The sequence below is a fragment of the Vitis vinifera genome, chromosome 10 (genome assembly GCF_030704535.1).
Source record: "Vitis vinifera cultivar Pinot Noir 40024 chromosome 10, ASM3070453v1".
Taxonomy (NCBI): Eukaryota; Viridiplantae; Streptophyta; class Magnoliopsida; order Vitales; family Vitaceae; genus Vitis; species Vitis vinifera.
Genome location: NC_081814.1, coordinates 5,257,042 through 5,273,944, shown reverse-complemented (window position 1 = coordinate 5,273,944; position 16,903 = coordinate 5,257,042). Strand labels below are relative to the sequence as shown.

Genomic DNA, 16,903 nt, shown 5'->3' with positions numbered 1-16,903 from the left:
ATTAAAAACAAAAAGGTATCCAAACCACTACTAAATTTTTACTTTTTAATTTTTTTTTTTTATTATGAGTCACGCTTGTTCCCTTCTTCATCCATATAAATTTCAATAAGGAATGAAGCACCATTTTTAAAACAATTATTTTAATATTTTTTATTCAATTTGTTAACGGCCATTTTTGAAGACTCTTCTGCGTCTTCCCTTTAGGTTATATTTCGTTTCGGAAAATTTAAGGGAAAGTCAATGAAAAGAAAATAAAGAAGAAAAGGAGGAGGAAATAAAAAAAATTGATTTAAAATCATTGCATTATTTTTATATGTTGTTTTACATCCATTTCCTTTATTATTAACTATTTGATATAAAAATTAAATAATTTAAAAATATATAAATTTATAATTAGTTTTAATTACATGTGACTTTTTTTTGTATTTTTTTATAAGGCAATTAAACAAAAATAAAAATCATTTTCTACTCTTCTTTTTATTTATTTTTAACTAAACATAACATTAGAGTCCATAACCGCCATTATCCATTGTTATCAAGATGTAAGGGTCATTTTAGAATAATTCCAATGAAAAAAATGTTTTTGTTCTATACCAATTTTGTATCTAATAAAAATATTACTACAAAATTTATTTAATATTTGCATATAAAGAATAATATTTTTATATTAATATATATAATTAATAGTGTTATTATTATATATTATATTACTAAAAATGTGATTTTTTAAAAAATACTTATTAAATATGTGTTAAAATAAAACATTTTCTGCTTCGAACTATATAAATATTATTCGTTGTAAGCCTAAAAGGCCCTCATAATTTTAAAATATATTTTATATGATTAAAAAAACCTCACACTTATGCGATGAACTTTTTTTTAATATTTGATGTGAAGTATTACAAATATCCTTCGTATAAACATGACGTCCTCATTGTGTCGAATGAATTACATATCAAATAAACAAACGCCTCTCACAAAACCAAACAAGCTATATCATTCTAATACCATTTGTAATGACATGTTCTCGATCATATGAATACTATCAACCGTAAACTTAAAAGGATTTTACAATTTTAAAATGTATTGAAAAGTTAAAAATAACTCTTATACAATATAAAAAACTTTATTTATTATCTCGTGAGATATTACATTTTCAATCATTATACCTCTAAATTTATAAATTTCTAAAACATAATTTTTTATTTTCTTACAACTCTTTTATTTGAAATTTTTTTAAGATATTGATTTAATATCTATCAAACTCACAGTCTCGATTGTAAAATTCAAACCACTGAAATAAATATACAAATATATAAAATAAAGATATAAATAAATTAGCAAGTAAAAATAATCATGATCAAAACATAAAAAAATTAAGATTAAGATAAAAAATAATAGAAATACAAATTAGATACAAAGCTAAATTATACGCATAATGTGTTGTGGTTGGTGTAGGTAATCCAAAATTTCTAATCTCATCTTCTAATTCTTTTGTCCTCACGGCAGAGTCCAACCAATGATCCAACAAGTCAAGAATGCCGTTGTGAAGCAAAAGAATCCTGGTTATCTTCGTGCGTCACGCACTCAAGAATCAAGATACCATTATTTATAAGTATTTCTATTTTATGGAATAAAAAAAAGTATTACTCTCTCATATGTTTTTGTTTTTTTTTTCGATCTTTCTCCTTTTTATTAAATAATTAAAATTAATTCCGAAATACTCGTCCAAACAATATTCTTATTCTTGGACGGCAGTGACCAAAACTGGAGCAAGGAAATCCGGGCAAGCCACGGAAGAGGGCGGCTAAAGTACCAAGAAAGTATTGAAACGCGTGCAGACGGCGGCCTCCAAATAAGAGAAGAGTGAAAGCAAAAGGTCAAAGGATACCCTCACTTTCAAATTTCAATCTTCCTTTTCCTTCTTCTTCCTTCTTCTTCCTTCCTTTATCGTTCCTCAGATCATCGGAGGAGAGAGAGAGAGGCCGAGAAAGTGACGGCAGGCGCGAAAGTTGCGTCTCTGATCTTTGAAATATCTCGATTAGGCGCCGACGACATGAACGACAAGGCCAGTGTTTCCAAAGAGCTCAATGCCAGGCACAGAAAGGTTCCGTGTTTTACTTTTATTTGTATTTTTTATTGGTTGAGTTTTCGTTTGGTTGCCGAGAAAATTTAGGAAAAGCATGGAATGAGAGTTTGGATATTGCTTTTGGTCTGTTCATTGGTTTGCTAAATAAGAAGGCTCGCCTGAACTAAGTTGGCTGTATTGGATTCAGTCGAGTTGGAAGTTTTTATTTCGTTTCATTTCCTATGCTTTTCCGGGGACAAAACGGAACATTAACGATTTGTTTTGATTGATTTAGTTCAAGTTATTCTTTTTGTTCATTCTAGTCCATCTCTTCGTGTTTGTTGGATAATTGAGTGGGCATTTGTAAGTCACCAAGCTTGAATTTCTTCCCACAAGAATTTTATTAAGGCCTTTGAGTTTAAGCAAAGCTTGAATTAAAATTTTGTTTGTCTGTTTGAAGTGAAAAGGGTGGTTATTATACGATTCTGACAAGGAGTGGCCTTCATTTTTCGTTTTGAGATCTTACTTGTGTTCTACAACCAAATTTGGGGTTCCTTACAAATTGTTTTTCTTGGAGCTTGTTCCCCAATTCACTGATTGCATTGGAGGATTTAATATTTATTAGCATTGACTTGTATCTTGCCAAATAATTATTGTCTCAAATGTTTACTTCTTTGTTTTACTTGGCTAACTGATTTCTGCATGAAAAAAAAAAAGAAGTTTATGTACTTTTCCTTTTGTTTTCTCAATGACGCATTCTGTTCCTTTCTTCGCTGTCTAAGGTCTTTGCTGATGCCAGGATGTCCGAAATCAGGGCCCACTGGCCCACTTTATGAGTTGTAACTCATATGCTATCTACTACTAATAATATAGATATTATATGCATGCAGGTATACACAGCTGTGTATTACGTAAGGAGTATTATTTTAAGGGTAGTGTGTTTTACATATTTATTATTTAGAGTTACCTCATAGGCCTGGATTGAGTTCATGTGGAATGTACATTTCCTTTTTTTTCCTCTTTAAATTTATATATGATGCAACATGTTACTAGAAAACTACATTTAAGTGTGTCGTGAACTTTTTTTTTTTTCATACTTATATTATCCTATGCTATATGAGATATACGAGATTTGTTAATCTTTAAAACTGGATAGAATTTCTCACACCCTGAGGGAGGGAGGGAGGGGTCTAAGTAAAATTACCATAGTTCAGCAATGATTTAAAATCATGTGAATATTCAGTTCAATAATTTACCATCAATATATTCAATAGGGTAATTTCTTATTTCTACAAAACTAGGGGCTAGGTTTGAAAGAGATTATTTAGTATTCATTTGTGTAAAAACAAACCCAATAGATCTGAAACAAATATAAGTGATTTCCACCTCGTAACCAACACTATTTCCACAACCTGGTGAACATGTCTTAGGAAAAACAATTATAGAAAGGCATCATTGAAGAAATAGCAATAGATGTGTAGAGATGAAAAAAGTACAGAGAGATGACTGAGATAAATAAGTCACCTATTTAGGGTCCAAGTTCAGTTTTCTTAGCCTTCACCATGAGCCAGGGTCCAATATAGTGGATAGAGTGTTCTGAAAATAAGCTTCATCTACTGATTTATCAATTTCTTAGGATGGTTACATTGAAGGTGGATTGGTTCAGGGCATCCTCCTATAGGATAAGAGAAATACCAACCTGTGGGTTATCCCATGGGTTGCATTGCTATATATATATATGTTGAATATAATGAATTTATAGTGTACAATCTTTCCTTTTTAATATAGGTCACATGTATGGTAGTTAGGACTCCTAGCCTTGTATATATATATTTTCTTAATTGTAAGTAGACACAATGAATGAGAATCAAGGTTTTCTTCTCTCTCTCTCTTAACATGGTATCAGAGCCAAGGGAGAAAACCTAATTCTTTCCAATTTCCCCGTGTCATCAATTCCGAGAAATCTTCCTGTGACCGTGTTTCATTCCGGTCACCTTCCCCAGACCCCAAAGCTTTCCGGTCGGTCGAATCGTCTTCAGAAAACATTCACCGCTGGCGACTTTTCCGGCGAACTTTTCCGAAGACGTCTTTTTCCCACACCGCAAGGAGCGCCTGGAGGAGATCTCCAATTTTTCCCAAAGCACTGGAGCCAGAAAACCACCCACGCGCCGGCCACGCGCGTTTTTCCGGCGACGCGCTTCCTCCTCCAGCCTCGCCTGACGCCGACTAGCCACCCTTCATACCTGTTTCTGCCATCCGAGCCCTGCACGTGCCTCTTTTGGGGTTCTTTTGCCTCCGTCGGGCCTCCGAACAGTTTTTCCGGCGTCCTCCGGCTATTTTTTCTCAACCCCAATCCCTGCACGTGCCTTGGGAAGTGTTCTTCTACCTTTCCGGTGGTGCCACGGTTGTTTTTCTTTTCCATTTGGTCTCTCACACGGGCGATTCTTCGGTTTTTCCTTCTTCAGCCGCATCTGAAGCCATATTAGGGCTCTCTTCGATCCAAATATACTTCATTCTCCAGATAAGTGGATATGGCTACTAAAACTTCCATTTTTTCCTCTGTCATATCTGGATCTCCTATGATTACTTCGGAGAAATTGGTTGGCAGTGAAAATTATCTTTCTTGGTCTGCCTCTGTTGAACTTTGGTTTATGGGACAAGGATATGAGGATCACTTGGTTACACAGGAGGCAGATATCCCTGAGGTTGGGCGCGTACAGTGGAGAAAGATAGATGCCCAGTTATGTAGTGTATTATGACAATCCGTTGATTCCAAGATCCTTCTTCATCTTCGGGCCTACAAAACTTGTTTTAAATTTTGGATTCAGGCCAAAGGATTATATACGAATGATATTCAGCGTCTTTATAAGGTGGCTTCTGCTATTGTCCATATCAGCCAACAGGACTTGGATCTATCTACTTATATTGGCCAGATTGCCTCTCTTAAGAAGGAGTTCTTGACTGTGATGCCTCTTACTCCTGATGTTGGGGCTCAACAAACACAGCTTGATAAGTTCTTCATGGTCCTTACTCTTATTGGCCTCCGTCCGGATCTTGAGCCTGTCCGCGATCAAATTCTTGGTAGTTCATCAGTTCCGTCCTTGGATGATGTGTTTGCTCGCCTCCTTTGTATCTTGTCCACTCAGACTTTGTCATCTGATAGCATTTCAGATTCTTCTGTGTTAGTTTCTTCTCACACTACCTCTCGAGGAGGACGCAGTGGTAACCGAGGTAGAGGCCAACGTCCTCATTGCACCTATTACAATAAACTTGGCCACACTCGCGATCGTTGCTATCAGTTACATGGACGGCCTCCTCGTATTGCCCATGTGGCCTAGTCCTCTGATTCTCAGCTGCCTCAACCTCCGAGCTCCTCCGCATCTCAGGCATCTCAAGCTTCTGTTGCCTCTGTTGCCCAGCTTGGTAATGCTTCTGTCTGCCTTACCCACACATCTTCTCTTGGACCCTGGATTCTAGATTCTGGAGCTTCTGATCACCTATCTGGTAATAAGGATTTTTTCTCCTCTATTATTACTACCTCTGATTTACCTACTGTTACCTTAGCTAATGGTTCTCAAACTGTAGCTAAAGGTATTGGTTTGGCCCTTCCTTTGCCTTCTCTACCTCTCACTTCTGTCCTTTATACTCCTGAATGTCCTTTTAATCTTATTTCCATCAGCAAAATCACTCGTACTCTTAATTGCTTTATTATCTTTTCTGATAAATTTGTGACCTTGCAGGACCGGAGTACGGGGAAGACGATTGGCATAGGACGTGAGTCTCAAGGCCTCTATCACCTCACCTCGGATTCATCTCCTACAGTTTGCATTTCCACTGATGCTTCTCTCCTCATTCACAGTCGTTTGGGCCACCCTAGTCTCTCCAAGTTCCAGAAGATGGTCCCTCGTTTTTCCATTTTGTCGTCGCTTTCTTGTGAGTCATGTCAGCTTGGGAAACATACTCGTGTCTCGTTCCCAAAGCGTTTGAATAATCGGGCAAAGTCTCCTTTTGAGCTTGTCCACACTGATGTTTGGGGTCCTTGTCGGACTACGTCTACTTTAGGATTTCAGTATTTTGTCACTTTCATTGATGACTATTCTCGATGTACTTGGTTATTTTTAATGAAAAATCGAGCTGAGTTATTATCTATTTTCTAGAAATTTTATGCTGAAATCCAGACCCAGTTCAATATTTCTATTCGTGTGTTACATAGTGATAATGTCAGGGAATATTTTTCAGCCCCATTTACTTCATTTATGTCTCATAATGGGATTCTTCATCAGTCTTCTTGTACTCATACTCCTCAACAAAATGGGGTAGCTGAACGCAAGAATTGACATCTTGTTGAGACAGCTCGTACTATCCTCCTCCATAGTAATGTTCCTTTTTGTTTTTGGGGGGACGCTGTTCTTACCGCTTGTTATTTGATTAATCGTATGCCCTCCTCTGTTTTACATGATCAAATTCCTTATTTCCTTCTCTTCCCTGACCAACCACTTTATTTCCTTCCTCCTCGTGTCTTTGGTTGTACTTGTTTTGTTCATATTCTCACTCCTGGACAGGACAAGCTTTCCGCCAAAGCCATGAAGTGCCTCTTCTTGGGATATTCCAGACTTCAGAAGGGTTATCGCTGTTATTCCCTTAAGACTCATCGATACTTTATCTCCGCTGATGTCACTTTTTTTGAGGACTCACCATTCTTTTCCACCACTTCTGAGTCTCTTCCTATTTCTGAAGTCTTGCCCCTTCCCATTGTCTCCCCATCTGATGTTGTGCCTCTTCGACCACTTCAGGTTTATCATCATCGCCCTCGTGTCGCTGCTCCTCTCCCTTTTGCTGAGGCACCTGCTGACTCATTTCCTATCCCTTCGGCTTCTCCTACCCCGGCTCTACCTTCTCCTGATGATTTACCCATTTATATTCGGAAAGGTACTCACTCTACTCGTAATCTTCATCCTATTTACAATTTTTTGAGTTATCATCGATTATCTTCACCCTATTCTACTTTTGTTTCTGCTATATCCTCTATTTCTCTTCCAAAGAGCACCCATGAAGCTCTTTCCCATCCAGGCTGGCGACAGGCAATGGTGGATGAAATGGATGCTCTGCACTCTAATGGTACTTGGGATCTTGTTGTTTTACCCTCTGGTAAATCTACAGTTGACTGTCGTTGGGTCTATGCAGTTAAGGTTGGTCCTGATGGTCAGGTTGATCGCCTTAAGGCCCGCTTAGTTGCTAAAGGCTATACTCAGGTTTATGGTTCTGATTATGGTGACACATTCTCCCCTGTTGCCAAGATTGCTTCTGTCCGCTTGCTTCTCTCCATGGCTGCTATGTGTTATTGGCCTCTTTATCAGTTGGATATTAAAAATGTCTTCCTTCATGGTGATCTTGCTGAGGAAGTTTATATGGAGCAACCTCCTGGTTTTGTTGCTCAGGGGGAGTCTGGTTTAGTGTGCAGGTTACGCCGTTCTCTATATGGCTTGAAACAATCTCCTCGAGCATGGTTTGGCTGTTTTAGTTTTGTTGTTCAAGAGTTTGACATGTTTCGCAGTACAGCAGACCATTCAGTTTTCTATCATCATAACTCCTTGGGGCAGTGTATTTATCTGGTTGTTTATATGGACGACATCGTCATTACAGGCAGTGATCAGGATGGTATTCAGAAATTAAAGCAACATCTTTTTATCCACTTTCAGACCAAAGACTTGGGGAAACTCAAGTATTTCTTGGGAATTGAGATAGCTCAATCCAGTTCCGGTGTAGTCCTTTCCCAAAGGAAGTATGCTTTAGACATCTTGGAAGAAACTGGTATGTTAGACTGTAAACCGATAGACACACCTATGGATCCGAATGTCAAACTTATACTAGGACAGGGGGAGCCTTTAGGAGACCCTAGGAGATATCGACGGCTTGTAGGTAAATTGAACTATCTCACCATTACTTGTCTAGACATTTCTTTTCCTGTGAGTGTTGTTAGTCAATTCCTACAGTCACCATGTGATAGCCATTGGGATGTCGTAATCCGCATTCTTCGATATATCAAAAGTACACCAGGCCAAGGTGTGTTGTACGAGAACAGAGGTCATACTCAGGTTGTTGGTTACACAGATGCAGATTGGGCTGGCTCACCCACAGATAGACGTTCCACTTCAGGGTACTGTGTTTTTATTGGAGGTAATCTAATATCTTGGAAGAGTAAGAAACAAGATGTAGTGGTCAGATCTAGTGTTGAAGCTGAGTATCGAGCTATGGCTTTGGCAACATGTGAACTCGTATGGTTGAGACATCTTCTTCGAGAGTTGAGATTTGGAAAGGATGAACAGATGAAACTCATCTGTGATAATTAAGCCGCATTACATATTGCATCCAATCCAATCTTTCATGAAATGACCAAACATATTGAAGTTGACTGTCACTTCATTAGAGAGAAGATCGCATTAGGATGTGTTGCTACAAGTTTTGTTAATTCAAATGATCAACTAGCAGACATCTTCACTAAATCTCTCAGAGGTCCTAGGATTAAATACATTTGTAACAAGCTTGGTGCATATGACGTATATGCTCCAGCTTGAGGGGGAGTGTTGAATATAATGAATTTATAGTGTACAATCTTTCCTTTTTAATATAAGTCACATGTATGGTAGTTAGGACTCCTAGCCTTGTATATATATATTTTCTCAATTGTAAGTAGATACAAGATGAATGAGAATCAAGGTTTTCTTCTCTCTCTCTCTTAACAATATATATACCAACTCCCCCTCCACCCTGGTTTTTATTTTATTTGATGGAAATAACCTCTATTGAGAAAAAATAAAGAATATACAATGGAAGATTCTCCTCAAATGAAAAAGAAAGATGCGGTTTAAAATTAATGGTCAGCTAAAAACCAACTCACCAAAGACATGCTGTTGGGTTTATTCAAGAGTATCTGCTTCAGTTATGGAGGAACCTAACCATTGTTTGGGCATTCCTACATGTTTATTTACCATGGCTCTTCTCTCACGGCTTCCCTGTAAGTCTGATTTAATCTAATGGTTGAAAACCTCATAGAAGTAACCTTGATCTCTTCTTAGATTGCATAATGGAACCATAGTGAGATTATGGTTAATCTTCACCTGTGATCCACAGCAAACCTGCAATTCGTGTTAATCCTACTGACATTTCTTTCTGACTGGACATTTCTTTATTAGTTCTTTTTCTTTTTGTCGTTAGGTTTGTCCTTGTGAATAAATGGAATTGCTTATCCCTTGTCTCTATTTGCAGATTTTGGAGGGGCTTCTTAAATTACCAGAGAACAGGGAATGTGCTGACTGCAAAAGCAAGTAGGTATCTAAGAGCAATATGGATAGTGCTTTTGTTTAGAAGAAACAACATGGGTCTTTGGATAGTGAGGATCAGGGAAGGAAATATAGGCAACAATGTTGCATCTTTTGATAATAAAACTGAATTATGCTAGATTTTTATATGACTTTGTTTTTGCTGTTGTGTGTCAACATGTGTGGGGAAGGAATACAGACAACAATGTAGAATAAAAAAGAATATGCGTCAGAATTCCTATGTGGCGTGTGTGCATGAGGGTTTTGAACTCATAATATTAATTGTTTGCTATGCAGAGCTCCGCGATGGGCTAGTGTGAATCTAGGAATTTTTATATGCATGCAATGTTCAGGGATCCACAGAAGTCTTGGAGTACACATATCAAAGGTACATTTTTCTATGCAGTTAAAGTTTTTATGTGTTTTACATGCATAGATGAGTTGACAACACGATATACGGTTAGCCAGGAAGTGAGGTGAAGTTGTGAAATCCTTAGGTGCTCAGAATATGTCTACAGCATTTTTCACTAGTTTGTGGGTCATTTGTCATTTGGCATTCTTGTACTTGTGAGAGTTTAAGGAAACACTTTTCTTGATGAAGTTAAACTTGGTTTTCTTGGATGACTTGTCTGTTGTTAACTTAGCCCAGGGATAGCTTTGTTACATAACCTGTACTTGTCACTGCCAGTTCATGCATCAGGAATGTTACAAGTTTGGCTATTTTATTTTTCATTTTCTGCCCATATAGAGATGGGAACACCATAAGTTATTCTCCGAGTTGATTGTTTTTGCCTTGGGCTTATCTTTGCTACAGAAATGTACTAATCAAAATATGGGAGTTATAAGGAAATTTTGAATATATATTGATGATATCTAGTTTGAAGATGTATTTATATAAATGATGTATAGATTCTTTAAGTAATACTCTTTAGTGTGATAACTTTTGCTTTACTTCACCCAAAATCATGGTAATTTGTCATTCTATGTTTTATAATTCAGTCCTAGATTGTTGCAAACTGACTACTCAAGTCTAATGAGCCCTTGTTCCAACATCTAGTGTTTTAAATTGTACACCACCATGCCTTTTCTGACTCTACATGTCTTTTTGTCTTTGCTCATCTGTCTGTCACTCCTCACTAGCAGTCACTAGGCTTTACTGCACATAACCAAAGTATCTTAATCTATTCTCTCATCCTCTTGGAATTGCCAAAGTGACTTCTTGGCACAGTCACTTTCTTGATATTCTTATTGTTCAAGCTACCAGCTTTTTGTTGCACATAGCCAAAGTATTATATTCTATTCTCTCATGTTACTGGTACTTCTTTTATATTCTGATTGTTAAGCTACCAGTTTTTTGGGCCCTACCACCCTCCCTCACATGCAGCCAGACCTACATTTTTTTTCTTGATATTTTTATTGTTAATTCACATACTTCTAATGTGTGTATATATATATATATATATATTTTGATAAGTAAAAGAGAAAAAACTATATTGAAAAGAGACGCTAAAATAGCATCTTTTATGAAACCAACTAAAGTTGAAGGACCATCTTTTATGAACAATTTCGTCTCTAACCAAAGAAAATAAACAAAAAAACTCTTAAGTTTTTGGATGGACAACACATCATCTTTAAACACAATTTTGTTCCTTGCCTTCCAAACCACCCAAAAAATACATAAGGGGTCTGCTCTCCAAACTTCCTTTCTCTTTTTTCCCTCAAAGGACCAATCCCAGCCCAAGAGCTTCGCCTTAACTGAGGTTGACAGCACCCACTACACCCCAAAGAGAGTGAAAAACGTCCAAAGAGTCCTTGTCTTGGCACAGTGGAGGAGGATGTGATCTATTGATTCCTCATGCATTTGGCAAAGGTAGCATCTATTTGCTAAAGGCCATCCCCTTTTCTAAAGTTGGTCCAAAGTAAGAGCTTTTCCCCAAGTTGCTTCCCACCCAAAAAAACTCACTTTGGGCTGCACACATGATTTCCAAATGACATTTGATGGGAAAGAGACTGAAGGGCCTGATTCTAGGGCTTTGTAGAGAGACTTAACAGAGAACTTCCCACATTTAGTCTCTAAGCATACTTCTAATGCACATACTTCTAATGTATTATTGACATGATTACTCATCATGATACATATTCAGGTTCTAAGCATGTCAAATAAATGGCTTTGTTTTTTCTGTGGGTTTCTGATTCCTCGCATGAATTTCCCACCTGCCACTCTTTTCTTAACCACTTTGCATATAGATAATTATTAATGCCTTTTAGTATTCATATTTATGTATTCCTTATTTATTAAAGATACTATTGTTTCCTCACTTGAATGCCCAGCTTACCAGAAAATTTGCCTAAAGAAAACGTCTTTTTGTACAATATAAATATCCATGTCTCTTCAGAAGTCATCACTAGATATTAAATGTTCAAAATGTGCATTCCTTTCACACATTTATTGTCATGTATTTATTTTATTTTTATTTTGTTTTTCTATTTGTATTTTTTGTGAGGATTTCTTGGACTCTTTGTGCTTCTTTCACTAGTGGGTCCAACTCAATGAGTAATCCCTCTTTAGACCTCTAGTTTGTGTTGTTTGCATACCATGGTTCTACAAGGCGCTCTTTTCAGTTTTATTTAATTCTTCCCAGTAATTTATAGATTTCCATGGCCACACAAAATACCCCTTCTTTTGAGCAATGCAACTGTAGAGATTCTAAATGCTTTTGCTGCAGGTGAGATCTGCCACACTGGACACATGGCTTCCAGATCAGGTTGCATTTATTCAGTGTAAGAGCCTCTCTTACTTCTGTGTTTTGCTTTATTTTAATTGACATCAAGTTAAGCAGAATTGAAATATTGGGAACTGAAATAAGTTTGGTTTCTTGTTGTTTGCAGCAATGGGAAATGAGAAATCAAATAGCTACTGGGAAGCAGAGCTGCCTCCTAATTATGATAGAGTTGGAATTGAGAATTTTATTCGTGCAAAGTATGATTTTTGGAGTGACCAGTATCAAATTATGGAATTCTCCTATTCTTTTTATTTGTTTTTCTACCGCTGCTTACATTTAATAATGCTTATATATATATATATACATATCTGTTAGGTATGAAGAGAAAAGATGGGTTCCTAGGGATGGAAAAGCAATATCACACTCAAGGGAGAGTCAACAGAAGGCTTCTGCTTATAGACCTAGACCTGGGGGTAGTGGTGCACATAGATATACCAACAATGTTGAACATTCCTCTGACAAAAAAAATATTCATCCACCCAATACAAATAGCAGTATTCCTGCTTCAAAAAGTAGAATTCCTGCAGCTTCTGAAGTGTTAAAGCAGGTAGTAAGCTGTTCATTTGTCCTCTTTGTGCTGATTTTTCTTTCTTCTTTCTTCTTCTTCATTTTTCTTTTTTTTTTTCTTTTTTTTTTCCCTGCCTTTTGCTTCTTTTCATTCATTATAGATTCTTCTAACTTTCTGTTTATTGCATCTTATTCCATTCTATCAGTATTCTTCATAATGGGAAGAGATCAAATTCATGTTGCACAAAGAGAACTACACTACAATACGCTAAAGAACTGCTAGTGGTTAATTTTAATATGCCCTAACAATAAATTTGATTTTTTCAAATGTAGAGGTAGCACAGATTTGATTGCAAAGAAAATTAAAAGGGAAATAGTTATATTCCCAAAAATTATCATGATGAAGTTTCAAGTTAAAAAAAGAAAAATACTCACGTTGCTACCAGAGTGGACTCTGATTTATTTGGGCATTTTACCTTATATATGTTTATATATATGACAAAGACATCCTTCCACACCATGAGAATCTAACCAATATATATACAACCTAGACATCCTTCCACTCTACAAGAATCTAACCAAAACAAGAGAAGAAACTCCTTAAAAAGAAGCCAACAAGATAACCAAGGAAAATTAAAAAATTCTAAAAGCCTTTTACCTTTTAGCTTTTAAATTACCATTGCTGCTTAATAGAAAATCAATAATCGGAAAAACTAAGTCCCGGATTTATTTGATATTGCATTTTGTCTTATCCAGTTAGTATAGTAGGTTAGCTGCATAATGCAACTGCATTGAGTTTGTATCATCCTTATTCTTCTAATGGCATATAGCAATTTCAATGACATAAACACATGGCCTTAATTGATATTGACTGGTCTAACAGGGCTGTCATGCAATTTGGAATCATCATGCCAATACTATGTACATTCTGTTTGGTTGAACTGTGTTGAGCTTGTATCATCCCTATTCTTCTAACTGGATATGGAAATTTCAATGACATGAACACATGCCACTAATTGATGCCCATGGGTCTAACAGGGCTGTCATGAAATTTAGAATCATTATGCCATTGTTATGCATCTATTATTTTTATAGAGAATGTGATGCTATGGTTTCCCCATGTAAACCCAAAAAAGGGATATTGATGATACAACCAAGCTGACATCATACACGATGAACAGACCACCCCTGATCCACAACCACAGGAGAATGTACAGAAATCAGAGTCATCAATTTCAAAAGCTGAACCTGTAAAGCAGGCTGCTACTGCTACACCAATTGTGTCACCACCCAGAGTTGATTACGCCACTGATCTTTTCAGAATGCTCTCTGTGAAGGATTCTAGAGAAAATGATTCTGAGATATCTGCTGCTAATGGTGTGTCAACAGGGTTTCAATGTATGTTTCTTTCCTTGATATTTCTCCTAAGCAATTATTGCTACTTTTATGCCTTTCTTATTCCAAGTTTTTGGGGTAGATTTTTCATCATTTAATAAATATTAGTTAGAGCGGTGAAATGCATAATTTAACTCCATATCTATTACTTTTGACCTTCAACTTGCAGCTGCTGAAGCTTCATCAACAGTGGAGAAAAGTACTCCATCAAATCCAGTTGAAAGCAATATTCAGTCTAAAACTGGAATTGAGGATCTCTTTAAAGATTTGACATTGGTCACACCACCCATTTTAGAGAAACCCCAGAAAGATATGAAAAATGACATTATGAACCTCTTTGAAAAGGTGTGCCATTCAACCTTACTAATGGAATTTTCAGAAAGATTAAGTAAAGAGTGCTACTGTTGTGGCCGAACGGTATTCATTTTAGTGACCAAAATATGCAAAAGTGCTGAATCTTCACCAAATAACTTGGTGGAAGATCCCAATGCCCATTTTATAGTGCGATTATTAATATGTTGCCTTCTCTGTTGTAACCGGGTCAAGACCTTGGCTCAAGTTTCAAATCTAACACTCTGTTAAGATAAACTTGAAAGTGAAGGTTTAGCATCTGAAAATAACTATGGTATCATCTGATGAAAACAGAAAAACAATATATGGCTATAGTACTTTAATGGATTCATTTTGTGCTTTGTTTTTTGCTTAAGAAATGCGCCTTTGTCTTATCTTTTTATTTTTAACTTCATGCAGTCCAGCATGGTGTCTCCATTTTCTATCCATCAACAACAAGTTGCAATGCTAGCCCAACAACAGTCCTTTCTCATGGCCGCTGCAGCAAGGTCTAATGGGTCCCACACTTTTTCTGGCAGTATACATCAACCTGGAACCAATGGTGTTCACTTATCTACTCAGAACTGGGGAAATATTGGTCATCAAAGGCCTGGAGTGTTGACACCAGTCACTGAGCCACAGAAACATATGCAGGTTCGCCTCATAGAGAACTTGCATTAAGTCTTGGATCAAAATCCCATCTCTTATCTTTGTTATTGTCTTCTTGTGCCAGATGGGAAACATCCGACCAACACATTGGTCGGGAACTAATGTTCCTTTACCAACACATTCGTTGGGAACTAATGGTCCTTTACCAGCACATTCGTCGGGAACTAACGTTCCTTTACCAGCACGTTCGTTGGGAACTAATGTTCCTTGTCCAACGTCGAGGTAAGCACACTGTTAACATATTCATCATCCTAGTGTCAAGGTCTATATTTAGTAAGCATTTTGATAAAGCTGAACCTGATCAGATTGGGTCTAATTCTTGTAAATGAAGCCAATTTTCACTGGATCATAACAGTTGTATAATTCTAGGATGGGCTTTATGAAACTGTCTAAGGTGGATAGTTCTGTGGTTTGGTTGAATGTTGAGTGAAAACTAAGATAAATATTAACATTAAGAAGATGGTTATATAATTAAATTGATAACACATTGTATCATAAAACATCAAGATGTCATATATATTTGATGACACCTAAGTAACTGAAATTTAAAACCAATGTAAAGCTGGCAATTGCAATAACAAACTTGATCCATAGTGCTTGTGTGTGTCCATTGTCTATAATGCATGCACACAGACACAAAACAAGCATGGATATATATTTGTTATATGGTTCAATATCAACTCCAACAGGTATAGCTCAAAGATCCTCAAAACTGTTTTAGAAGTATTTAGTTGGTTTTGGATGGGTTACACTGGATAACTTTTCCCAATTCGTGAGAGTGGAGAGTAGGGAAGGATTAGCCTCCAGTCCTCGAATTTGATAACTAGGAGCCAAAGCAGCATATTGTTTAGAGGGATGTCATTATTAATGATTTGGTTAGCATTTTTTAAGTGCTTGGTTTCCGGCTGTGAAATGCAAAACTGCTCTGTTCATATCTATTATAAGCAAGAAAAATACTTCCCCAGCTAAATTTTGATACAAAATCAACCTATTCAATTACAAACTTTATGTGTTTTAAGACACTGGTGTATGCACACGTTTGTTCAATCACCATTCAAGTTCAGTAACTGGTTCAATTACTTAACCCTGTCTTACAAAAATTTCAGCTGGGAAAATGTAAGGGCATTCATTGGCTAAGATGTATACAATGTACACTAGCAAATTCTGATCAAGATGTGGGTAAGCTGATGGTATTCTCACCGTTTTCTTTTGCAGCATGTATAATATGAGCCCAGCTCATCCTATCAACGGTGTTACAATGACAGGAGCTGGCAGGCTGCCTTCGGCATTGCCAAATTCATCTGTCATTCTTCCTAAATCAGGAAATGATTACGATTTCTCATCGCTAACACAAGGGATGTTTACAAAACGGTGACCAATTCTCCAAGCTATGGGTGAAACAGATGTTGGCTTTGCTATATGTAGTGGAAAATATTAGAGTTACAGAAGATATAGCATTTGGTTGGGCTTGCTTTTTTAGTTTCATTGGGCCGGGGCAGAATCTGCTCTTAATACATGGACAGTGGCTTCATTTGTATTACTAGGTGTCTAGCAGTAATAAAATTCTTTAAAATTGCTTAATTGATTTTTTCTTTTCTTCTGGTATTCTTTTAAGGGGATGGAAGTTGGCTATTTCCGTTGCTCCAATCCAAGGCTTGGCCAACTGAATTGAGGTTAATTTCATTTGAATATTTTAGCAATAAATTGAAAAGGAAATTGTTTGATGTGGGAAATTGGATTGGGCTTCATTGAGCGAATGCACAGAGCTAAAATATTTTGGGTCTAGCCAGGCCTTGACCCATAAAAATGGAAATGGACCGGGCTAACTTGAC

General features: G+C 36.8%; 1 protein-coding gene across 2 annotated transcripts; it reads left to right on the top strand.

Moving 5' to 3' along the window:
- The first annotated feature begins 1,456 nt into the window (after nt 1-1,456).
- On the top strand, nt 1,457-16,652 carry LOC100854573 (ADP-ribosylation factor GTPase-activating protein AGD5). 2 transcript variants are annotated; one of them, XM_059740080.1, is made up of 12 exons: nt 1,457-1,615; nt 1,759-2,107; nt 9,335-9,393; nt 9,685-9,775; nt 12,114-12,168; nt 12,277-12,367; nt 12,486-12,717; nt 13,859-14,075; nt 14,242-14,417; nt 14,823-15,056; nt 15,136-15,293; nt 16,287-16,652. In XM_059740080.1, the coding sequence occupies exons 2-12, from the start codon at nt 2,057-2,059 to the stop codon at nt 16,444-16,446; spliced, it is 1,524 nt and encodes a 507-aa protein (XP_059596063.1). In that variant the 5' UTR covers nt 1,457-1,615; nt 1,759-2,056; the 3' UTR covers nt 16,447-16,652. The 2 variants fall into 2 exon arrangements, with proteins under 2 accessions (XP_059596063.1, XP_059596062.1); XM_059740079.1 differs by having other exon boundaries at nt 1,502-1,574.
- Nucleotides 16,653-16,903: the final 251 nt, after the last annotated feature.